The sequence below is a fragment of the Entelurus aequoreus genome, linkage group LG16 (genome assembly GCF_033978785.1).
Source record: "Entelurus aequoreus isolate RoL-2023_Sb linkage group LG16, RoL_Eaeq_v1.1, whole genome shotgun sequence".
Classification (NCBI taxonomy): domain Eukaryota; kingdom Metazoa; phylum Chordata; class Actinopteri; order Syngnathiformes; family Syngnathidae; genus Entelurus; species Entelurus aequoreus.
In genome coordinates, this window is record NC_084746.1 from 47,292,267 (window position 1) to 47,317,917 (window position 25,651).

Consider the following 25,651-nt stretch of genomic DNA (forward strand, 5'->3'; position numbering starts at 1 on the left):
GCTAAAAGATCTTCCATCTCTATGCATTGGCCATCACGTCGTAGCACACACATTAAAAAGTGTGCCAGCAAAAATGTTGAACCTTTGGTCCACAACGTCTTAGAAAAATACTATAAAATGTTTTCGAATGCCATTTTTTTCTATTACTTTCAGTATAAATATGAAAAAAACAAAACTATTCTACTGTGCAAGTGAGAGAAACAAACATGTTTTGACACTTGAGGACGGGGTGGAGGTATTCTTTGTACAAATAGGAAATGAAAACGCAAATGCCGCCAAACAAGCGTTTATCTCCACGTAGAAACGACGATACAAAATGAAATGGATGGCGCTCGCTACCGCTCTTTTTCCTCCTTTTTCTCGGGCCGAGTATAAAAAGCGTCTCGTTGTCCAGTCGTTACAAAAGAGGTTTGTGTGTCGGCGCGTTTGTCCGCCCGTCTCTTGGGTCCAAAAGTGCCACAAATGTTTATAGCCCGAGCTGCCTCGATGCTGCAGTGCAAGACAAATCCTTTTTTTTTTTTTTTTTTGTCGGAAGGTGTCCAAATAAAAGCGAAGCGTGTGAGCTACTGAACCTCATCACAGACGAGGGCGTGGATCGAGCTTTGCAGAGGAAACCCGGCGCTGCTCTTCGTCAAAGTGCTCATCTCCTCCTCCTCCTCCTCCTTCTTCGTGATTGTGGCTCTCGCTGCTTTTCTGGGGGCGTCGTCGCCACATGCAGCGCGAGGCCTGTGCAAATGCCTCGCATGCGGGATATCGTATTGCTAACGGCGGCATATCGGATGTTTTATCAAATGCACAGCGTTGGTTGCCACGGCAACAGAATGCTAAACCTCGCGAGTTGGTGTACTGAGATTTGTTTTTTTGTTTTTTTCCACTTTTTGTGTGTTTTTTGGAGCAATGTATCTCACACATGAGTCTGCATCCGCTGTGTGTGTCTGCTGGAATGGTCAGAAGGTGGCGATGAGTATGAAAAGCGAGTAGCTGTTCCGTACTTCCCGAGTCCCGCTTCGGGACTTTGCTGTCCGGGTGTGGACCCCTGCGCGGGCCCTTCTCCTGTCGGATACATCTCATAGGCTGGCCCCTCCTCTATGGGTGGCGCAAAGGCCATGCGGTAGCTGGGATACTGGGAGGGGTATCCGTAGTTGTCATAAGCCAGCTGGGTCGTGCTGTCCAGCAGTCCGCAGTCTCCTGGGTAGTCTCCGGGTGATTGAAGCACCGGATTGGGAGCAGCTTGCTGGCTCTGTGCCACCCGGGTGAAGGTGTTGAACTGGGCGTAAGTGGCATGGGAGATCCGAGAAGGCGGACGGGGGTCGTAACAGCCTGTCCTGGAGCCCGGGACCGCGCTGGGAGGGACCGCACCGCTGGCGGCGACTGGAGGTCCACCGGACACAGCACCGGATGCTCCGCTGTTTGGATTCGGAGCGCGGAACTCACCTTGGTAGTGGACAGCACGGGACTGGGGGCGGGCATCGTCGTGTGTGGTGGCTCGTACGTTGTAATAGCCATTAGTTGGATCCTGTAAACACAAGGGGGTAGTAGAACGGGGGGGTGGGGGGGTAATGTATTTATTTATTTATTTTTGTCATAAAAAAATACAATCTTGTGTGCTTACGGACTGTATCCCTGCAGACTGTATTGATCTATATTGATATAATTGATATAATAATAATAATTTTAATTTTTAATTTTAATTTTTTATTTCTTGTGCGGCCCGGTACCAATCGGTCCACGGACCGGTACCGTTGGGGACCACTGCCCTAGACCAGTGTTTTTCAACCTTTTCTGAGCCGAGGCCCATTTTTTTCATTGAAAAAATCCCGAGGCACACCACCAGCAGAAAACATTAAAAAATGAAACTCAGCAGCCGATATTGACAGTAAAATGTCGTTCTCGCAATTGTTGGATAAGAATTCCAACCATAACCAAGCATGCGTCACTATAGCTCTTGTCTCAAAGTAGGTGTACTCTCACGACCTGTCACATCACACTGTGACTTATTTGGAGTTTTTTTGCTGTTTTCCTGTGTGTAGTGTTTTAGTTCTTGTCTTACGCTCCTATTTTGGTGTTGATTGTCATGTCATTTACGGATGTACTTTGTGGACGCCGTCTGCTCCATACGCTGTAAGTCTTTGCTGTCGTCCAGCATTCTGTTTTTGTTTACTTTGCAGCCAGTTCAGTTTTAGTTTTTCTTCAATGCCTTTTCTTAGCGGCACTTGCCTTTTGTTTATTTTTGGTTTAAGCATTAGACACCTTTTTACCTGCAAACCATTGTCGTCGTTCCCGACATCTACAAAGCAATTAGCTACCGGCTGCCACCTACTGGTATGGAAGAGTATTACACTGTTACTCTGCCGAGCTCTAGACAGCACAGACACTCAACAACAGCACATTTACGGATTATAATTACTGGTTAGCAAAAAATGTTTTTACCCCAATTAGGTGAAATTACATAAACTCCCACGGCACACCAGACAATATGTCACGGTACACTAGTGTGCCGCGGCACAGTGGTTGAAAAACACAGCCCTATACAGATCATTTATAAAGTTGAATACCATGACAAGATAATTAACTTGCTTTAATGAAATGTTTTTTAAACATTATGCTTTTTGAAACAGCTCAACACCAAAAGGATATAAACACGCTTTTAAAGAGAATAAAAAAATAAATGCAGTGCGTTGGTATCTTGCCAGATTTTCTATTTTGTAGGAATACAGAAATTGGTATTCCTGCTTTAGGGGCAATTGCATTTAGAGGAGAGGAGCTTCTGAAATAAAACTGTCAATGTTATTAAAGTGCAAATTAAACCACAGTCATAAGTTTTAGCACTTGAGAAACTTGTCTTTGGTTTCTGGTTAGCTCCAGACATTTTCTTTTTGTTTGATATTATATAACAACAGGGGGTAACAATGCAGCAAGAATGTATGTATGTTAAGGGTGTAACGGTACACAAACATTTCGGTTCGGTACGTACCTCGGTTTAGAGGTCAGGGTTCGGTTCATTTTCGGTACAGTAAGAAAACAACAAAATATACATTTTTTGGTTATTTATTTACCAAATTTGTAAACAATGGCTTTATCCTTTTAACATCGGGAACACTATAATAATTCTGCCCAAAAATAGAAATAGCTCTGTGTGTGATGGATGTGAGCCACCCCTAGGCCGATCAGTGCAACAGCAGGCAGTCATGAATGCTAAGCATAACAATAACATACATATACACACAGGGTCCATTGCCAGGGTTAATGTGGTCAACATATATAAAATAAAAACTAAATAAGATAAGGCTCAGAATGGTTTCTTAACAAAACCTTTCTACATATAAAGTGCTTTTTTTGATTGATTGATTGATTGATTGAGACTTTTATTAGTAGATTGCACAGTACAGTACATATTCCGTACAATTGACCACTAAATGGTAACACCCGAATAAGTTTTTCAACTTGTTTAAGTCGGGGTCCACGTTAATCAACATTAAACTGCCACAAGTTGTTGCTCAGATTAAATACAATGACAAAACTTTTCTTCTACATACAAAAAGTGCAACATTAAACAGTTTCAAGTCAACTCAGCCTCAGATTAACTTTTCTTCCCCCCCTCCAGCCTTAAACCCTGGTGACGTTCACTCAATCTTCATGTTTTTGCCAGAAAAATCAGTTTATCCACATTGTCTGCATAAAGAAGAAGTGGGTCGAAATCTAGTTTTTAATGCAATATGGTCTTAAATCTGCTGCTATAAAAACACCAACGGCATTTGTTATTGCTTTAGCCCTGCCTGACTCGCAGAGGAGAGGCTGCTTGAATGCGGTGTTTGCACGACGCTCGTCTTTTTCTTTGTTGAAGCGGTGTTCACTTGGGGGTGGTGACGCTTCAAATGGGTTAGCATGTTTGACGTGTTGCCAGAAGCATACCCTACCGCCGCTGAACAACGTCGGCAAACCGCTTTCGCTTTGTTGTCGTAGCCCGGTCGTTGCTAGCATGGCGTGTGTTGCGCCTCGGTGTGCATTGTTTACACAACGTGCGGTACGCTACTTAATATGTCCGTGTGGAAACTCGTTCGGTACACCTCCGAAACGAACCGAAACCCCCGTACCGAAACGGTTCAATACAAATACACGTACCGTTACACCCTTAATGTATGTAGAAAACCACCAAATGTAACCGTACAATATGACAGCAAAGGAAAATGTCGAAGTGTAACAACGTCAGCAAAAATAACAACAGAATGTAACACCTGAGTGTAACAACGAAGCGTTACGTCGGAAATAAAAAATAACGAGAGGCTCACCTTGAGCTCGTACTCCTCGCGGGTGTCGCTCTCGCTGCGGACGTCCTGCTTGAGGTCCATGTCGTCTTTGAAGGGCTGAGTGGAGGGAGAGAGGGAGACAGAGGGCAGAAACTAAACCATCAAACAACAAAACACACAAGACGGAGAGAGGGAGGGTGAGAAAGGAACGGAGGAGGACAGAGAGGAGAGAGGAGAACAGAGTTTCAGGTTTGTCATAGCCAGAGAGTCCAAGATGAGAAAAGACGAGTGGCGGCGGGGAGCCTTGTCGCTTTGTTTTCTGGGGGAAATCCTCGGTGTGATGATTTTCATACAGATGATCTTGGGACTGCATTTTCAAATTAGTTGTGTCAGAAAAGTTCCAGGACTGTTGAAGGCATGGATGTGAGGCGCATCGTCCACTGCAAGCTCTTGCCATAGGGCCGGAACGTCAAATTAACCAGCACGTCTACAAAGAGATCCTGCGCCGTTTACTTTGTTCAGTGGGCGAGAAGAGGCGAGAGTTGTGGCAGGGCAACCTGTGGCTGCTTCACCAGACAACTCACATTGCCCTGAGCCTGTTCATGGACCAAAAGAACAATGCCGTGCTGGAGCAATACTCTACTGACCTGAATCCTCACGTAACAGGAGTTGCGTGAATTTCCTCCTAGGAATAGACGTACGTTCAAATCCAGAAAACGACGTACGCAGGTAAAAATTCAGATGTATTAAAATGTTTGTTCGCACAAATCCAAGCACATTTTTTGTTACATCGCAATCTACTTGGGATTAGACTTACACAAACTTTAAAGTTAAAAAGTTGAAGTACCACTGATAGTCACACACACACAAGGTGTGGTGTAATTATCCTCTGCATTTGACCCATCCCTTTGTCCCACCACCTGGGAGGTGAGGGGAGCAGTGAGCAGCAGCGGTGGCCGCGCTCGGGAATCATTGTGGTGATTTAACCCCCAATTCAGAATCAGAATCAGAATCAGCTTTATTGTCATTACGCAGGGTAACGAGATTGAGGCCATTCCGTACAGTGCGATAAAACAAGTGTACACTCTATACAGAGGGTGAAATGAATATGTACATGAATATCTACATGAAACAGGGTGGTTGGTGGAATGGGTTATTGCACCGAAGAGAAGGCAGTTATGAGGGTCAATGGGGAAGTCTGTTCAGGGTGGTTATGGCCCTGGGGAAGAAGCTGTTTTTTAGCCAACCCTTGATGCTGAGTGCCAAGCAGGGAGGTCATGGATCCCATTTTTATAGTCTTTGGTATAAGGGACCTACCAATCTCAGGGCGGACACTCTAACCACAAGGCCACTGAGCGGGTCATTTATTGATCCACAAGGGAAATTGTTCCACACAGTAGCTCAGTTACAAAGGACAAAATTGATCCCAGACATCTGTGTGGCTTGGCATGCCCAGACCACACCCCCTTATAAATATGCAAATCATATTGAAAGTAGCCATGTCAATCAATCAATCAATCAATCAATCAATGTTTATTTATATAGCCCTAAATCACAAGTGTCTACAAGGGCTGCACAAGCCACAACGACATCCTCGGTACAGAGCCCACATACGGGCAAGGAAAAACTCACCCCAGTGGGACGTCGATGTGAATGACTATGAGAAACCTTGGAGAGGACCGCATATGTGGGTAACCACATATGCGGTTCTCAATCACATATTCTGTGATTGAGAACTTTACCCGATGCCCAATCAGGACTCAGAAGGAGGAGCTTCTTTCTCAGGCTTGGAGCAATCAAAAAGAGGGTTGAAATAGGTGTGTTATGGAAACACCGAGCTAAAAAAAAAAGAAAAAAGGAAAGAACTGGTCGGAGATCAGGAGAAAGGTGAAACAGATGAGCATTTGAAAAGATAGTCGCTGCAACTGTTTCCCTACTCCCTTAATAATAATAATAATAATGGATCAGATTTTATATCGCGCTTTTCTATTATTAGATACTCAAAGCGCTCATAGAGAAGTGGGAACCCAACATTCATTCACACCTGGTGGTGGTAAGCTACATTTGTAGCCACAGCTGCCCTGGGGTAGACTGACGGAAGCGAGGCTGCCAGTTTGCGCCTACGGCACCTCCGACCACCACCTATCATTCATTCACCAGTGTGAGCGGCACCGGGGGCAAGGGTGAAGTGTCCTGCCCAAAGACACAACGGCAGCAATTTGGATGTCAAGAGGTGGGGAGCGAACCTGCAACCCTCAGGTTTCTGACACGGCCGCTCTACCCACTACACTAGGGGTGGGCAATTAATTTTTACCGGGGGCCGCATGAGCAACCCGAGCACTGCTGGAGGGCCACACCGACAATATTTCAATTAAATTTTGCTCAAATTATTTTTGATATACCGTAAGATAGATAATAATAATAATAATATTTTCATTTAACCTAACTTATCTTTATACAAAAGCAGATGGCTTTTGTATAACACTTTCTTACACAACACTTCCTGATGTGTAATACAATGCAAAAATTTCAATTTCTGTCACTTTATCCTGCATCCTCTTTGTTGTGAACGTAGCACGCCTGTAAGGTGATTGGCGAAGAAGGAGGAAGCGTTGCTGTTGCGGAAATGAGGAGTGAGGATTGGTTTTCCTTTTGGAAAGAACGAGATAAGTTGAGCTGTGTTAGTATAGCATGCTCAATAAAAGATTAAAAAGAGCATCAGACTTGGTGTGCACTTCTTCTGGATGCTACAATTGATGTCACAAGTGGGATGAAATGCCTCCCAGTTCGCCTTGCCATCAAACCTGGGAGTCTTCATTGAGGGCGGAATTCCCCCCGAGGCAAGCAGCGTGGCTGCACCTGTACACGCTGTCTCTCTCTGTCTCTCTCTCTCTCTTTGCGGCGAGCTCCTCACTTGGCACGTACCTCCCGATGACGTAGCACACAAACAGTGCAGTATGCGCAAAGTTTTACTTCTGACACCAACTGTAGCGTCCAGAAGAAGTGCACACCAAGTCTGACGCTCTTTTTAAACTTTTATTGAGCAAGCTATACTAACACAGCTCAACATATCTCGTTCCTTCCACACGCACGTCTCCTCACTCCTCATTTGCGCAACTCAAGAAGACAACATCTACTTCAGCAGGTGGTTACACTATATTCTTTAAACACAGCAACCTGTGTACCACAAATTAAGCACACGGCTTTACCTTTACTTGGCAGTCCATGTCTTGTTGAAAACACGCCATTCGTCATCAACTTTTCTCTTTTTAGCGTCTCGGGGATTAACCGGGCATCACTTGTCGCTGTGCGCCTTCCCTCACAGGACATACGCGCATGTAACACTTTTCAAAATAAAAGCAGCACAGTTGTATTGCACGCACGACATAGATGTTTTTTTAAATATATTTTGTAATTTGTGATAGCCGCTGCGCGCACGAGCATACGTCCACACGGAAGTAATACAAATAACGCTTTTCAAAACAAAAGCAGCACCGTTGTATTGCACACTCGAAATAGATACTTTTTTAAATGTATTTTGTAATTTATAATTGGCCTCACGCGGGCCGGACAGGGACGTACAAAGGGCCGGATGCGCCCCGCGGGCCGCAGAATGCCCAGGTCTGCACTACACCATGCCGCCTCCTAAATACAGGAGTTCAAGTACCTCAGAGTCTTGTTCACAAGTGGGGGAAGAGTGGATCGTGAGATCGACAGGCGTATCGGCGCGGCGTCTTCAGTAATGCGGACACTGTATCGATCCGTTGTGGTAAAGAAGGAGCTGAGCCGGAAGGCAAAGCTCTCAATTTACCGGTCGATCTACATTCCCATCCTTACCTATGGTCATGAGCCTTGGGTTATGACCGAAAGGACAAGATCACGGGTACAAGCGGCCGAAATGAGTTTCCTCCGCCGGGTGGCGGGGCTCTCCCTTAGACATAGGGTGAGAAGCTCTGCCATCCGGGGGGAGCTCATAGTAAAGCCGCTGCTCCTCCACATGGAGAGGAGCCAGATGAAGTGGTTCGGGCATCTGGTCAGGATGCCACCCGAATGCCTCCCTGGGGAGGTGTTTAGGGCACGTCCAACCGATCGGAGGCCACGGTGAAGACCCAGGACACGTTGAGAAGACTATGTCTCCCGGCTGGCCTGGGAACGCCTCGAGATCCCCCGGGAAGAGCTGGACGAAGTGGCTGGGGAGAGGAAGGTCTGGGCTTCCCTACTTAGGCTGCTGCTACTGTCAGTGCAACGTTGTTTCAAAGTCAGTTTTACAGGACATGTACGTATAATCAACGTTGTATCAATGAAATGACCGAGTACGGAAGCCCAACCCATCCCTGGTCTCGTGTCACCCGCTTTTGCTGCTGCCCGCTGGAGTCACCGAAAAAATATGTGAATGATCATCTACATAAATGAATACATGTCCTTACAAATATGAATACGAAACATTAAATGCATTGGCGAAAATGTGAATTTTGTGTCCTTGCCTCGATCTTTTTTACATTGTCGAAATCAAATGTCGCCCACTCTGAATTGCACTTTTTTTATATGAACGGGTACCCAGCATCACCTCTGTGTGCCGTTGAAATATCCAATACGGCAGCTATGAAGTTGGCGTGAGGAAGCGCAGATTTCCCCGTCAACGTCAGTCTTGATATTCAACTTTGCTGTGAAAAAGGGCGTACGGCAGGATTCTGTGCGTACGCAAGATTGTTACATGAGATTCCTGCCGTTTTGGTGTGGTGTGATTTCTTTCCTCTTTTCCAAGCTCAAGGGGACCTCATTTGAAAACATGGACGCCATCAAAAGATGGTCGTAATAACAGAGCTGCGGAGAATCCCGCAACAATCCTTGCAGGAGTGACAGAGAAGGCTGGGAAATTGTGTCAGACTCCAGAGGGATTACTTCCAAGCGGAAAACTTGTGGTTTGGATATGAAAAATATGTTTTATGATGCGAGTCCTGGAACTTTTCTGACACACCTCATTGGTAACTGTGTGATTGGCTTACTCCAGTTTGTGTTAGTTTGGATTTCCTTGCGCTTACTTTACTGATGGCGTGCACGTACTAGTAGTAGTTGGCGTGTTGCGGGTGATCTACTGCAACTGCACAAAAGTGGTGCTCACAGCCCTACTTAAAGGCCTACTGAAAGCCACTACTACCGACCACGCAGTCTGATAGTTTATATATCAATGATGAAATCTTAACATTGCAACACATGCCAATACGGCCGGGTTAACTTATAAATTGCAATTTTAAATTTCCCGCCACACTTCCGGTTGAAAACGTCTAGATATGATGACGTATGCGCGTGACGGAATCCGTTGATGCGGAAGTATTGGTACCCCATTGAATCCAATACAAAAAAGCTCTGTTTTCATTTCAAAATTCCACAGTATTCTGGACATCTGTGTTGGTGAATCTTTTGCAATTTGTTTAATGAACAATGGAGACTGCAAAGAAGAAAGTTGTAGGTGGGATCGGTGTATTAGTGGGCGGACTACAGCAACACAACCAGGAAGACAGAGATGGATAGCATCTCGCCGACCGCATCTGTGATCGGGTGAAGTCCTTCGTCGCACCGTCGATCGTTGGAACGCAGGTGAGCACGGGTGTTGATGAGCAGATGAGGGCTGGCTGGCGTAGGTGGATAGCTAATGTTTTTAGCATAGCTCTGTGAGGTCCGGTTGCTAAGTTAGCTTCAATGGCGTCGTTAGCAACAGCATTGTTAACCTTCGCCAGGCTGGAAAGCATTAACCGTGTATTTACATGTCCCTGGTTTAATAGTATTGTTGATCTTCTGCCTATCCTTCCAGTCAGGGATTTATTTATTTTGTTTCTATATGCAGTTAAGCACGATGCTATCACGTTAGCTCCGTAGCTAAAGTGTTTCGTCGATGTATTGTCGTGGAGATAAAAGTCACTGTGAATGTCCATTTCGCGTTCTCGACTCTCATTTTCAAGAGGATATAGTATATATATATATATATATATATATATATATATATATATATATATATATATATATATATATAGTATATATATATAGTATGTATATATATAGTGGTTTAAAATACAAATCCGTGATCCACAATAGAAAAAGGAGAGAGTGTGGAATCCAATGAGCCAGCTTGTACCTAAGTTACGGTCAGAGCGAAAAAAGATATGTCTTGCACTGCATCTAGTCCTTCACTCTAATGTTCCTCATCCACAAATCTTTCATCCTCGCTCAAGTTAATGGGGTAATCGTCGCTTTCTCGGTCCGAATCTCTCTCGCTGCTGGTGTAAACAATAGGAAAATATGAGCAGTCCTTCCCCCTGTGTCGTCACGCTACTTCCGGTAGGGGCAAGGCTTTTTTTTTTATCAGATACCAAAAGTTGCGATCTTTATCGTCGTTGTTCTCTACTAAATCCTTCCAGCAAAAATATGGCAATATCGCGAAATGATCAAGTATGACACAGAATGGATCTGCTATCCCCGTTTAAATAAAAAAAATTCATTTCAGTAGGACTTTAAACAAGGTTTTTACGTGTATTACCAGCTGTCACCCTGGAGATGGAGAGGGTCATTTCCTGCACATTCGTGGCATTACTTTTTCTGGGCAATATAGAAGCGCGATCCGGACAATACAACCTACTGGGCGGCGCTAGTGTTATGCCAAAAACACTGGCGGGTAACTGCGATGGTGTGCTGATATGAGCCATAAGAAAATGCATGTTGCAAAAAGTTTTTTCAATTAAGACAAATGTTAATAATGTGTCACGCATATGAAAAAAAAACATAAAAAGAATGCCAACGGACACGATTGAATTTGTTCTTGTTTCATGCTGGTTACAAATTAGCCCGCTACAAAGAAATATAACTAAAATGTAACTTAAAGCATTTTTATGCACAAACAACACTTAAAACTTTTAGTATATTAGTATTTGGAATTTAATTTTGGAATGCATTAACAAAATAAATCAAACAGTGTACTAATATTACTATAATATACAATATATTATAGTAATAGATATAATTTTTACTAATTGGTTCTTACCTAGTTTGCACTTTGTCTGTGTTATTATTATTATTGGCTTTTATCTCGTTTGCACTTTGTCTGTATTATTACTAATATCATTGTTATCGACTCCTCTTTGCCTCATTCTTTTTATTTTCCTATTTTAATAATGTTGGATCTGTCTTGTTGTTGTTGTTGGGGACAAGTGTTGTAAATTAGCTTTGGCTACAAACACTATGATGCATACATTGGATAACTGTTTCAGATATCTATGTTTATGTAACTGTCCCTATTTCAGAAGAAACTGTTGAAATTGTTTCGAAAGTGTTTACAAAGTAAAGAAGAACCATGATAAACATTTTTTGAATTTATTGATAATAATAAATAATTAAGCTGACTATATGAAATACAATTTCCTTCACTATTTATTATTTGTTTATTTATCCAATCCAATCCAATCCACTTTATTTATATAGTACAAGTGCTGCACAGCCATGTTAAAAACAATATTAAAAACAATATTAAAAACAATATTAAAAACAATATTATGCTACACCAATGACTGAATAAAAACAAAGAATAAATGAATAGTACACCAATACAAAAACAATATAAATAATAAATATGATTAAAAAATGTATAAATGGATGTATTTATTTTTTTAAATTGTATTATTTATGGAGCATATTGTGAACAAACTCAGAACAGAAAATGAATAAAAGCATTAGCATTTGCCATGTAAAGGGAAAGAGGGGGATTAAATAAACTCTGCTTCTTCCTACTCCTTTTCAAACATGTTGAATAGAGAAACTGGAAATTGTGATGTATGATGTTGTAATTGTATGCATGTTCGAAATAAACCATGAGCCATTATCTCATCCGGCACATGTAACATTGAATTGCTGGATAGACGATATGTCTAACATTTTTATTTCTGACAGTACAAATATGTCGACACGCACACAGAGGGAGAATTTTCTCTCCATCGTGTGTCTAATCGCCTTCTTCCCACAGCCCTTTTGTGCGTAAGTGTGCCAGTTTACACGTACCGTTTTAACGTGCTTAACATAGACGCGACCGTAAACATTTTAATGCTTGATAAATCACATTGCGAGCGCTAAATGAGTAGAGCAGCATATCCTCATCCCAGTATTGTGGCCATTCTGATAATCCGCAAATATTCTGCATATACATGACGACTACCACGTTACATGGACTGCAATCCTCGGCGCAAAAACGTATTAGATCAGCATTGCATGTGATATCAAGTTTGCACGTTTTAATACACGCACATCTTAAATAGATTAGGCCCTTGGTGTGTGTTTGTGTGTGAGTTTACAAGGTCTTCCCCCGCGACCTCGTCACCCTTGGTCTCAGTGCACTTATCAGACCACTGACTCGTACGCCTCGTCTCCATCCGCTGACTCAGGCGGGTGTCTACTTACGGAGTACATGGCCTTGACCATCCGGGTTGCCGTGGAGACGTTGGCCGCCTCTTCCTCCAGACTGTGGGTCTCCTTGTTGACCGTCTCTACCTTGATGTCTGGTTTACCAAGGGTCACGCCTCTGCGAGCTGGAAGAAAAAGGGATGGTTGCTAAGGGGTGTGTTTTTGAGCTTTTCCAAAAAAAAAAATCACACATTTGTGTCAACTTACTACAGGGCTCCTAAACTTGAATGGCAAATGAAATCAACTTTATTGATCACCAAGCAGGCTTTTGAAACGTCATGCAATGGATCCACGTTTTCTCTGTTGTTTAACATTCCATTATGTACAATAGATGTCAAAGTATACTTAACAAAAATATAATCGTAACAGTTTTGTTTTTGCTCCCATTTTTAATGAGTTGAACTCGAAGATATAAAACTTAATATATACACAAAAGACCTATTCTTCTCAAATATTGTTCACAAATCTGTCTTAATCTGTTAGTGAGCACTTCTTCTTTGCCAATATAATCCGTTCCACCTCACAGATGTGGCATATCAAGATGCTGATTAAACAGCAAGATAATTGCACAGGTAGGCCTTAGGCTGCCCACAATACAAGGTCACGCTGAAATGTGCAGTTTTTCTTTATTCCCCTTGGCATAGATTTGATCAGGTTGTTGATTGTGGTCTGTGGAATGTTGGTCCAATGGCTGTGCCAAGTTGCTGGATATTGGCAGGAACTGGAACACGATCCACAGCATCCCAAACATGCTCAATGGGTGACACGTCCAGTGAGTGGGCTGGCCATGCAAGAACTGGGATGTTTTCAGCTTGCAGGAATTGTGTACAGATCCTTGCAACAGGGGGGCCGTGCATTTTCATGCTGCAACATGAGGTGATGGTCTCGGGTGAATGGTACAACAACGGTATCGTCACGGTTACTCTGTGCATTTAAAATGCCATCAATAAAATGCGCTTGCGTTCGTTGTCCATAACATACGCCTGCCCATACCATAACCCCACCCCCACCATGGGCCACTCGATTCACAATGTTGACATCAGCAAAGCGCTCTCCCACACGACGCCACAAAGGCTGTCTGCCATCTGCCCTGAACAGTGAAAAATGGAATTCATCCGTGAAGAGAACACCTGTCCAACGTGCCAGACGCCATCGGATGTGAGCATTTGCCCACTCAAGTCTGTTACGATGACAAACTGCAGTCAGGTTGAGACCTTGATGAGGACGACAAGCATGCAGATGAGCTTCCCTGTGAGGGTTTCTCACAGTTTGTGCAGAAATTCTTTGGTTATGCAAACCAATTGTTGCGGCAGCTTTCCGGGTGGCTGGTCTCAGACGATCATGGAGGTGCACCTGCTGGATGTGGAAGTCCTGGGCTGCTGTGATTACACGTGTTCTGCGGTTTTGAGGCCGGTTGGATGTACTGCCAAATTCTCTGAAACGCCTTTGGAGACGGCTTATGGTAGAGAAATGACAATTCTATTGACGGGCAACCGCTCTGGTGGACATTTCTGCAGTCAGCATGTCAGCTACACGCTCCCTCAAAATTTGCGACATCTGTAGCATTGTGCTGTGTGATAAAACTTCACATTTCAGAGTGGCCTTTTATTGTGGGCAGCATAAGGCACACCTGTGCAATAATCATGCTGTTTAATCAGCTTCTTGATATTCACACCTGTGAGGTGGGATGGATTATCTTGGCAAAGAAGACATGCTCAATAACACAGATTTAGAGAGCTTTGTGAACAGGAATACGTCATTTGTGTAGATAGTAACAGTTTTAGATCTTTGAGTTCAACTCATGAAAGATCGTAGCAAAAACAAATGTGTTGCATTTATATTTTTGTTCAGTGTAATACAGGACAGTATAAAAATGTTTTGGAAAGCCTGACCTAGGCTGAGCCAATCATTTTTGCCTTTTCCAGGAGCAATAATGTCTTGTGTTGAACTCTCAGCGTTTAATTTTGGAAATTATCTAAGTGACGTTTGGGTCCCATCAAAAGCTAAGTTACAAGTTACTCTCGATTAAATGTAGCTAAGCTACAGGGGAAGCTATCCCCGGAGAATTGTATGAAGCTATACTACAAGCTACACGACAAAAGTAGCTTGCTACATCAAAGCTACATTTATCAGCATTTATGTCTACTGACCCACATGTATAATATCAATGTTAATGTAACTGAGAGTGTACAAATGGACCCAATATTCGTCGCCATGGAGGTGAGGATTAGTGATTTAGAAGTAGCTAAAACACTGCCGACTGGGGCTGAACTTTAGCCGCTAGCTAGCTAGCCATGTCTTAACCTCTTCCCGAGGGCGTTTCAGTGTTATAACTTCACCTTTAGCGTTAGTTTTTAAGACAAAATGCGTCCGTTCTCCCTTTTCTGTCTACACACTGTGTCTGCTTGTAAGTACTCCGTGATTGTGCGCTGTCGAACATGCATGGGACGGTGGTGCGGGACCGGTACTTTTCAGAGGCAGTATAGTACCGAATATGATTCATTAGTATCGCGGTACTATACAAATACCGATATACCGTACAACCCTAGTCTATGGTTGTGGCTACTAGCGAGCATAGTCCTTTTATCACCGAAATGAGCAGTGATAGTTTATTTGCTTTTCGGTTTGGATACAACCGCTTAAGTTGGCTGTTTAGGAACCGGGTTCTGGTACCCATCCCTGATCCCATGGGAATAATCCAACACTGTACCCCTTTCTAAGAGGACAGTTAATATTTATCTGTGTCAACAAGCATTTTCTTTAACTAAAGACATAAATCTAAACTAAAGTCTCTGGCCGTACCTCATAAAGACAGCCTATCTGTAGCAACAAAGACAATTTCTCTTTGTGTTCCTCCACGGAGTTAACAACACTAAAGTAGAAAATATCCTCCTATCTGTCGCAATCCTCCTGTCAGTCACCAATGTCTTTCATTATTCTAATTTTTTGCAACTCAACGGCAAGAAAACGGAAATGCTGATTATCGGTCCTGCTAGACACCGACATCTATTTAATAATACCACCTTAACATTTGACAACCAAACAATTACACAAGGCGACTCTGTAAAGAATCTGGCTATTATCTTCGACCCAACTCTCTCGTTTGAGTCACACATTAAGAGTGTTACTAAAACAGCCTTCTTTCATCTCCGTAATATCACTAAAATTCGTTCCATTTTGTCCACTAGCGACGCTGAGATCATTATTCATGCGTTCGTTACGTCTCGTCTCGATTACTGTAACATATAATTTTCGGGTCTCCCTATGTTTAGCATTAAAAGATTACAGTTGGTACAAAATGCGGCTGCTAGACTTTTGACAAGAACAAGAAAGTTTGATCATATTACGCCTATACTGGCTCACCTGCACTGGCTTCCTGTGCACTTAAGATGTGACTTTAAGGTTTTACTACTTACGTATAAAATACTACACGGTCTAGCTCCATCCTATCTTGCCGATTGTATTGTACCATATGTCCCGGCAAGAAATCTGCGTTCAAAGAACTCCGGCTTATTAAAAAGTCTGCGGGCTATAGAGCGTTTTCTATTCGGGCTCCAGTACTATGGAATGCCCTCCCGGTAACAGTTAGAGATGCTATCTCAGTAGAAGCATTTAAGTCCCATCTTAAAACTCATTTGTATACTCTAGCCCAGGGGTCGGCAACCCAAAATGTTGAAAGAGCCATATTGGACCAAAAATACAAAAACAAATTTGTCTGGAGCCGCAAAAAATTAAAAGCCAAATTACATACAGATAGTGTGTCATGAGATATAAATTGAATTAAGAGGACTTAAAGGAAACTAAATGACCTCAAATATACCTACAAATGAGGCGTAATGATGCAATATGTACATATCGCTAGCCTTAATAGAATGTTAGCATCGATTAGCTTGCAGTCATGCAGTGACCAAATATGTCTGATTAGCACTCCACACAAGTCAATAACATCAACAAAACTCACCTTTGTGCATTCATGCACAAAATTAAAAGTTTGGTGGACAAAATGAGACAGAAAAAGGATATAACACGTCCTAGGAAGTCGGAGAAAGTTATATATGTAAACAAACTAAGGTGAGTTCAAGGACCGCCAAAATTAGTAGGACAAAACGGCGCTCGCCAAATACTCGAATCAGTGAAGCATGTTTAATATAAACAGTGTGATTTATAACAATTAGGGAGGTTTGTGTCATGTTTGTCCTCCTACAGAAACCATACCAAAACAAAATTTTTTATTTTTTCCCCTCATCTTTTTCCATTTTTCATACATTTTTGAAAAAGTTCCAGAGAGCCACTCGGGCGGCGCTAAAGAGCCGCGGGTTGCCGACCCCCGCTCTAGCCTTTAGATAGACCCCCTTTTTAGACCAGTTGATCTGCTGTTTCTTTTCTTTTTTCCTCTGCCCCCCTCTCCCTTGTGGAGGGGGGCGGCATAGATGAAGTGCTGGCTGTCTAGGGTCGGGACCCGGGGTGGACCGCTCGCCTGTGCATCGGTTGGGGACATCTCTGCGCTGCTGACTCGTCTCCGCTCGGGATGGTCTCCTGCTGGCCCCACTATGGACTGGACTCTCACTATTATGTTAGATCTACTATGGACTGGACTTTCACAATATTATGCTAGACCCACTCGACGTCCTAGAGGGCGGGGGGTCACCAACATCTGCGGTCCTCTCCAAGGTTTCTCATAGTCTTTCACATTGAAGTCCCACTGGGTTGTGAGTTTTTCCTTGCCCTTATGTGGGCTCTGAACCGAGGATGTCGTTGTGGCTTGTGCAGCCCTTTGAGATTTAGGGCTCTATAAACAAACATTGATTGATTGATTGATTCTTTCTGTGCCATATTGAGCGACTCGTTGCCATGTTTGCCACACGTTTATCTGCAGTGTTTCGTGCATAAATACATTAGATTGCCGCGGGCTGTGTGAATAACGTGTGGGAATTCATCATTTAAACAAACACTCACCTTTAAACGCTGTGTTTACTGGACTTAGTGCAAAGTGTGAGCAGCATTTTTTGAGGAGTAATCACACAGCGCCGTGTAGGGAAAATGAACTGGGTGACGTTTGGTGGCCGTTCTAAGGCACGTTGCCGTACTGTATGAATATTCATTAATCTCATTTGAATAAAATGCTCTGCGGCTGGCATATGTTGTTCCTTTCAAACTGCCAAGCAGCTGAATGACAGATAGGAAGACTGCATGCTGCGTCAGTGTGTGTGTGCACGTGTGTGTGTGTGTGTGTGTGTGTGTGTGCACTCACTGCCTTTGCGTTGGCGGTAGAGGAAGAAGGCGAGTGCTAGCAGCAACATGAGCAGCAGGATGGATGAGCCCACCGTACCGCCAGCGATGACTCCCACTGGAACAATATCTGAAACGCACACAAGCAGAAGAGGGGCGGGCGTGAGGGGCGGGATCACTGTCAACGCCGTTTAACGGGTAAATCCTGTTGTGTTCCTGCGCTCTCTCTTGGCCATGTTGTCGGCTCAGACGGGGGGGGGTGAACGTACTCTAAATTATGGGGAAAATCCGAGCTTTTGAAGATCTTTGCAGAGAGTCGGCTAGAAGAATAAGAAGTCGGGGGGACTGACAGAGCGTAAAGGCATCATCTTAGCAATGAAACATGGCATGCCACGCTGGGAAAACAAACCATCAAGAATGGACTTTCAACAGTCGATCAGGACCCCCGCTGAGGCAGCTGCTCCTTTTGTTGCCTTGAGGCAATTTACTCGCACCTCATTGAGGTTTATTAGCGGACGTTTCACAGCAAGACTATTGGTTGTCATTTTTTCACGCTAATTGACTTTTACAGCTGCGGCTGTAGGCAGCCCCCTGATTGAGTTTTTTTTAAAGGCCTACTGAAATGAAATTTCTTATTTAAACGGGGATAGCAGATCCATTCTATGTGTCATACTTGATCATTTCGCGATATTGCCATATTTTTGCTGAAAGGATTTAGTATAGAACAACGACGATAAAGTTCGCAACTTTTGGTCGCTGATAAAAAAAAAAGCCTTGCCTATACCGAAAGTAGCGTGACGTCACAGGAGGAAGGATTCCTCACAATTCCCCGTTGTTTACAATGGAGCGAGAGAGATTCGGACCGAGAAAGCGACGATTACCCCATTAATTTGAGCTAGGATGAAAGATTCGTGGATGAGGAACGTTAGAGTGAAGAACTAGAGAGGCAGTGCAGGGTGTATCTTTTTTCGCTCTGACCGTAACTTAGGTACAAGGTCTCATTGGATTCCACACACTCTCCTTTTTCTATTGCGGATCACGGATTAGTTTTTTAAACCACCTCGGATACTACATCCTCTTGAAAATGAGAGTCGAGAACGCGAAATGGACATTCACAGTGACTTTTATCTCCACGACAATACATCAGCGAAGCTCTTTAGCTACTGAGCTAACGTGATAGCATCTGGCTCAAATGCAGATAGAAACAAAATAAATAAATCCCTGACTGGAAGGATAGACAGAAGATCAACTATACTAATAAACCATGGACATGTAACTACACGGTTAATAATTCTCAGCCTGGCAAAGCTTAACAATGCTGTTGCTAACGACGCTGAAGCTAACTTAGCAACTTAGCAACCGGACCTCACAGAGCTATGATAAAAACATTAGCGCTCCACCTACGCCAGCCAACCCTCATCTGCTCATCAACACCCGTGCTCACCTGCGTTCCAGCGATCGACGGCGCAACGAAGGACTTCACCCGATCACAGATGTCTGCTATCCAAGTAAGTCCTCTTTGTTGTGTTGCTACAACCAGCCGCTTTGATTGATTGATTGAGACTTTTACTAGTAGGTTGCACAGTGAAGTACATATTCCGTACAATTGACCACTAAATGGTAACACCCGAATAAGTTTTTCAACTTGTTTAAGTCGGGGTCCACTTAAATTGATTCATGATACAGATATATACTATCATATATACTATCATCATAATACAGTCATCACACAAGATAATCACATTGAATTATTTACATTATTTACAATCAGGGGGGGGGGGGGGGGGGTGTATGGACATCAAGTAGTGGACATAGAGAGAGAGAGAGAGAGAGAGAGATCAGAAGGCATAAGAAAAAGAAAAAGTATCTGCATTTGATTGTTTACATTTGATTATTAGCAATCCGGGGAGGGTGTTAGTTTAGGGTTGTAGCTGCCTGGAGGTGAACTTTTATTGCGGTTTTGAAGGAGGATAGAGATGCCCTTTCTTTTATACCTGTTGGGAGCCCATTCCACATTGATGTGGCATAGAAAGAGAATGAGTTAAGACCTTTGTTAGTTCGGAATCTGGGTTTAACGTGGTTAGTGGAGCACCCCCTGGTGTTGTGGTTATGGCGGTCATTTACGTTAAGGAAGTAGTTTGACATGTACTTCGGTATCAGGGAGGTGTAGCGGATTTTATAGACTAGGCTCAGTGCAAGTTGTTTAACTCTGTCCTCCACCTTGAGCCAGCCCACTTTAGAGAAGTGGGTAGGAGTGAGGTGGGATCTGGGGTGGAGGTCTAGAAGTAACCTGACTAGCTTGTTCTGAGATGTTTGGAGTTTAGATTTGAGGGTTTTGGAGGTGCTAGGGTACCAGGAGGTGCATGCGTAATCGAAAAAGGGTTGAACGAGAGTTCCCGCCAGAATCCTCAAGGTGCTTTTGTTGACCTGTGAGGAAATTCTGTAGAGAAATCTCGTTCGTTGGTTAACCTTTTTGATTACCTTGGTTGCCATTTTATCACAGGAAAGGTTAGCCTCTAGAATGGAACCTAGGTAGGTGACCTCATCTTTCCTGGTGATGACACTGTCACCTACTTTTATGGTGAAGTCATTGACTCTCTTAAGTTTGATGTGGGACCCAAACAGGATGGATTCTGTTTTACCCAAGTGGATGGATAGCTTGTTGTCAGCGAGCCAGGTGCAAATTCTACAGAGCTCAGCACTGAGGATTTTCTCCACCTGTGACTTGTCCTTGCCGGATACCAGCAAGGCAGAGTCATCCGCAAACAAAAACAATTCACAGTCGCATGCCGATGACATGTCGTTTATGTATATTAGGAACAGTAAAGGTCCCAATATACTGCCTTGGGGGACTCCACAGCTCACCGAGAGGGGGGGGGAGACACGGTGCCGTTCACCTCTACCACCTGCTCCCTCCCCTCCAAGTAAGATTGCATCCAGCTCCATGAGGTTTTGTTAAATCCGATTGCTCTGAGCTTATCCAACAGTATAGCGTGGTTAACGGTGTCAAAGGCCTTCTGAAGGTCCAGCATGACCATGCCGCAGTATTTGCCCGCGTCCACCTCATGTTTGATGTGGTCGGTCAGATAGAGAAGGCATGTGTCATTGGAGTGGTTAGTTCTGAAGCCGGATTGGAATTTGTACATGAGTTTATTAGTGGCAAGGTAACTATCGACCTGTTCATAAACTATTTTCTCCATTACTTTCGAAATGGAGCTGAGAATAGAAACAGGTCGGTAGTTGCCAGGTTCCAATTTGCTTCCTTTTTTAAAGAGGGGAGTTACTCTTGCTATCTTAAAATCTTTTGGTACTTGGCCTTGTGTAATTGATAGGTTTATTATGTGCGTGATGATCGGGGCAATGATGGAGGCAGAGTCCCTGAGGAATCTGGAGGGAATATTATCAAGGCCGGTGGCCTTGTTAGGGTGGAGCGCGCTCAATTTTTTAAACACCTCATCAGCTGTGACATCCCACCTACAACTTTCTTCTTTGCAATCTCCATTGTTCATTAAACAAATTGCAAAAGATTCACCAACACAGATGTCCAGAATACTGTGGAATTGTTCGATGAAAACAGAGCAGTTTGTATGGTGACACATTGGGTACGAATACTTCCGTTGCCGTCGTGATGTCACGCGCATACGTCATCCTACATAGACGTTTCCAACCGGAAGTTTACCGGGAAATTTAAAATTGCACTTTATAAGTTAACCCGGCCGTATTGGCATGTGTTGCAATGTTAAGATTTCATCATTGATGTGTCATCAACACTCACAGTATAACAACTAGACAGCAGACTAATCATTATCAGCTTATTTTTGAATGCTACATTAAAATTATGAAACATTTCACATTTATTACACATGACACACACACACATACGTACTAAAACATGGCACTTTTGAGCAACGTTATCGATTCCCAAGTATTGTAAATTGGTACAATTCTGGTACGAATATTTGGATTTTGGACTTAACAGCCTCTCTTCAATTATCACTTGTTTCCACACTGCAAAAACTGAAATCTAAGTAAGATTAAATATCCCAAATAAGGGTGATATTTGCTTATTTTCTGTCTGATAAGATAATTCTTCTCACTAAGCAGATTTTATGTTAGAGTGTTTTACTTGTTTTAAGGGTTTTGGTCCGAAATGATCTCAGTAAGATATTACAGCTTGTTGCTGAGATTTTATGACCTATATTGAGTAAAAAATGCTTGAAACTAGAATATCAAGTGTTGCAAAGCTGTGTCATCAACACTCACAAGTATAAAACTACTTTTTTAAAGTACCGTACTTTCCGCACTATAAGGCGCACCTAAAAACCTCCAATTTCCTCAAAAGCTGACAGTGCGCCTTATAATCTGGTGCGCCTTATATATGGACCAATATTGAGCCACAACAGGTCTCGCAACCAGGGCCGGCCCGTGGCATAGGCCGTATTGGCAAATGCTAAGGGCGCCGTCCATCAGGGGGCGCCACGCCAGTGCCACAAATGTTGGAGAAAAAAAAAAAAAAAAAAAGTTGGTACTATTATTTCTAAATACAAAAAATAATCCCACGTTAATTAAAATGCAAAGTAAAGCCTATTTAATAGAAATATTATTTGTTACAATATTACGCCCCCCCCCCCCCCCCCCCCCCCCTCCCGTCCCCCCGCACGGTGCGCCCCCTCCCTTCCCGTATCATGACTCTTTTTGGACGTCACCACATCAAAAAATCAACACAAGATGTCAAAACGGCCAAAACTGTCAGGTGCCCAGGGAAGAAAAAAGAGAAAAAAAGAGGAGGAGAAACGAGAAAAAGACAGAGGTAGCAGGTAGGTAACGTTAGCCTACATGAAATTATTTGTCTGTTACAGAATGTGATAGTAACCTGGCTTTTTAGCATTAAGTTAATGTTACATGATTCGGCAATTGCTAATCAATAAATAGCTAGTTATGTTTTAACGTCGGGTTAATATTGTGGAGGGGGCTAAATTGTTATGGAAAATAATAATGTAACGTTAGGTAATTACAGTACTCCCACCTTACATTCCTCAGAGACATTTGTATTAGATCTTTTAAGCAGGTGTTTTTTGTTGACATTGTTATCGCCTTCTGGTTAGCTAATGTTTGCCTTGCAGGTAATAGTCACTTTTCCACCCCTTTATATAATAGGTATAGTTGTAAGCCTAGTTGTTAAAGTGCACATCATTAATGTTAATTAAGCAATATCACATGAGAGGGAATGCTGTTTTTTAATTTGAGCACTGCTGTGATTCGGTTAAAGATAACCATAACATAACATTCTCATATAATATGTTAATTTGCTTTCTTTAAGTAAAAAAAAAAGGTCAAAGACAAAGCTATTCGGTTTCTTGTGAGTATATACACTTCACTGCCGATGTGGGGGGGCGCCACCTAAAATATTGCCTAGGGCGCCAGATTGGTTAGGGCCAGGCCTGCTCGCAACTACGGTAACTACGCCGACTTCATTTTCCCCCTTCTACGGCTGCTTACCGTAGAAGAAAAAGCGTGAAGTCGGCGGCTGCTTACCGTAGAAGAAGAACTTCTTGATGCCGGGGGAAAATGAAGTCGGCGGCTGCTTACCGTAGTTGCGAGACCTAAACTTTATGTAAAGACCCAAAAATGGCTCCTATTAAGAGACACGCTTACGACGCAGAGTTTAAACTCAAGGCGATCAGTCACGCAGTAGAACACAGGGAATAGAGCAGCAGCGAGAGAATTTAACATTAACGAATCAATGGTGCGGAAGTGGAGGAGGCAACATGATGACCTGCGCCAAGTAAAGAAGACTAAACAGAGTTTCCGAGGGAACAAAGCGAAATGGCTACAGTTTGAGGACAAACTGGAACAGTGGGTTGTTGAACAGAGAGCAGCAAGTAGAAGTGTCAGTACAATCACTATTTGCACGGGGGACGGCACCGCTTAGCTTTGGTCCCGAACTTTGCGTGGAAAAAACATAGTCCAGAATCCGGTTGGGATTCAGCCACATAGGTCGGTTGGGAAGCTAAAAAAACTTATCAGCTTCAGCAGCTAGTTTGCGGCAGTCCAAAATGGCGGTGTTGGCTAAAACAGCCCGCACCTGAGAAGGCAGGAGTCTCAGGAAAAACTGCACGAAGAGGAATCCAGGTCTGTGCTAACCTAAGAGGCCTAGCATGTTGTTCATTAGTTCAGAGGGCTTGCAATCGCCAAGCCCCTGCAACGAAAAAAGGCGGCTAGCTCGCTCCGCGTCGGAAAGTTGAAATGTCTGTAAGAGGTGAGCCTTCAACGTGAGGTACTTGTTCCTCTCCGGTGGGTGCGTAAGGGCGTTAACCACTCTGGTCGCCGTCGCGCTCCCGAGGGAGGACACCACATAATAAAACTTTGTGTCGTCCTCGGTGATACCACGCAGGGCAAACTGTGCCTCCGCCTGGGCAAACCATGCGGTCGCGGAAGTTTCCCAGAACTCGGGCAGCTTTAGAGAAACCGCATTCGCCGTCATGGTCGATAAAAATCACTGAATCCGTTCAGTGAAGCGTCGGGGTCACCGGTGTTGTGCTCGTAGCGTGAAAGCTAGACAACTTGACGTATACCGTATTTCCTTGAATAGCCGCAGGGGCGTTAATTAATTTAAAACCTCCTGTCACTCCTGCGTTTACCGGAAACCGGCGGGATGGCCGTGCATGCGGTAATTATTTTAAAACCTCTTCTCACTCCGGCGTTTACCAAAAGGAATCCATAAAATTTAGGCGTGCGCTTTGAGTGTGATGTAAGCATACCATCATGAAAAGCACATTTAATTAAAAAAACGTTATTATGGTCTTACCTGTACTTATAAATGGAGTCCATTTGCAGCTCCTTCTGACCAAAAGCATCGATAACTTGTTTATAGAAGTCTTCCTTATTTTCTTTCTTCAGTTTTAAAAGTCTCTGTTTCGATGGAGATATTCCTTTAATTATTACCTCCTGCTTCCATTGAAAGTCCAGTTTAGAAAACTGTTTTATTTTAGATACCGGTATGTAATCCTCCATGTTAAAAGTTCAGGCAGAGGAAAAAAAAAAATCTCTTGCTGCGTGTGTTCACTTCTTCTGCAGTACCGGAAGTCGCAAGAAGGATCACTAGCGCGGCAGCGCCCTCTACCACCAGGAGGCGGGAGTCATTTAATGACTTATACAGTATTTCACACACGCAGCTACGGTATATTGATAAAACATAGCTGCTTACTGTTCTCTTTAGCATATTGTACCGGTATTCAATAGCTTGAACCTTAAATCCTACTGAAAAGCTCTTTATCTTTTTTCCTTTGTGCGATTGTAAACTACTGAAAGCAGCTTCCTCCATTTTGAAAATGAGGACAGATGCGTCACTCGTGACGTAACGAATTTGACCCGGTGGAAGTTCTAGCCATATGCTAAATATTTTGCGAAACGAGTTTGACCCGGCGAAAATTATAGACATGCGATAATAAAATTAATATTTTGCGAAACGAATTTGATCCAGCTTCAATAATAAACCGGCGATAAGGCCAAGCATGCGTTAATTATTTTGAGAAACGAGTTTGACCCGGCAGTAATTCTAGACGTGCGAATACTATATTCCCTGCGCCAATTCAAGGAAATACGGTAGTCGACACACAAAAACGTGTGTGTCGTTTATTAATCAAAGCACACGCAAGAATGAACGCTTTCATCACAAACACTCAAATATCGCGGGAACAACAAACCCCCACCCTTGTGAGAATCTACTG

General features: G+C 43.3%; 1 protein-coding gene across 1 annotated transcript in view; it reads right to left on the reverse strand.

Annotated features, from left to right (window-relative positions):
* Window positions 1-270: 270 nt before the first annotated feature.
* kirrel1b (kirre like nephrin family adhesion molecule 1b) overlaps window positions 271-25,651 on the reverse strand; it is a 219,235-nt gene continuing 193,854 nt past the window's right edge. Inside the window, exons 13-16 of the mRNA XM_062023153.1 lie at window positions 17,944-18,051; window positions 12,690-12,817; window positions 4,290-4,364; window positions 271-1,516 (exon numbers count right to left, since the gene is read on the reverse strand). Of these exons, the coding sequence (XP_061879137.1) occupies window positions 905-1,516; window positions 4,290-4,364; window positions 12,690-12,817; window positions 17,944-18,051 (923 nt within the window). The 3' untranslated portion in view covers window positions 271-904. The remainder of the gene's footprint in view (window positions 1,517-4,289; window positions 4,365-12,689; window positions 12,818-17,943; window positions 18,052-25,651) is intronic.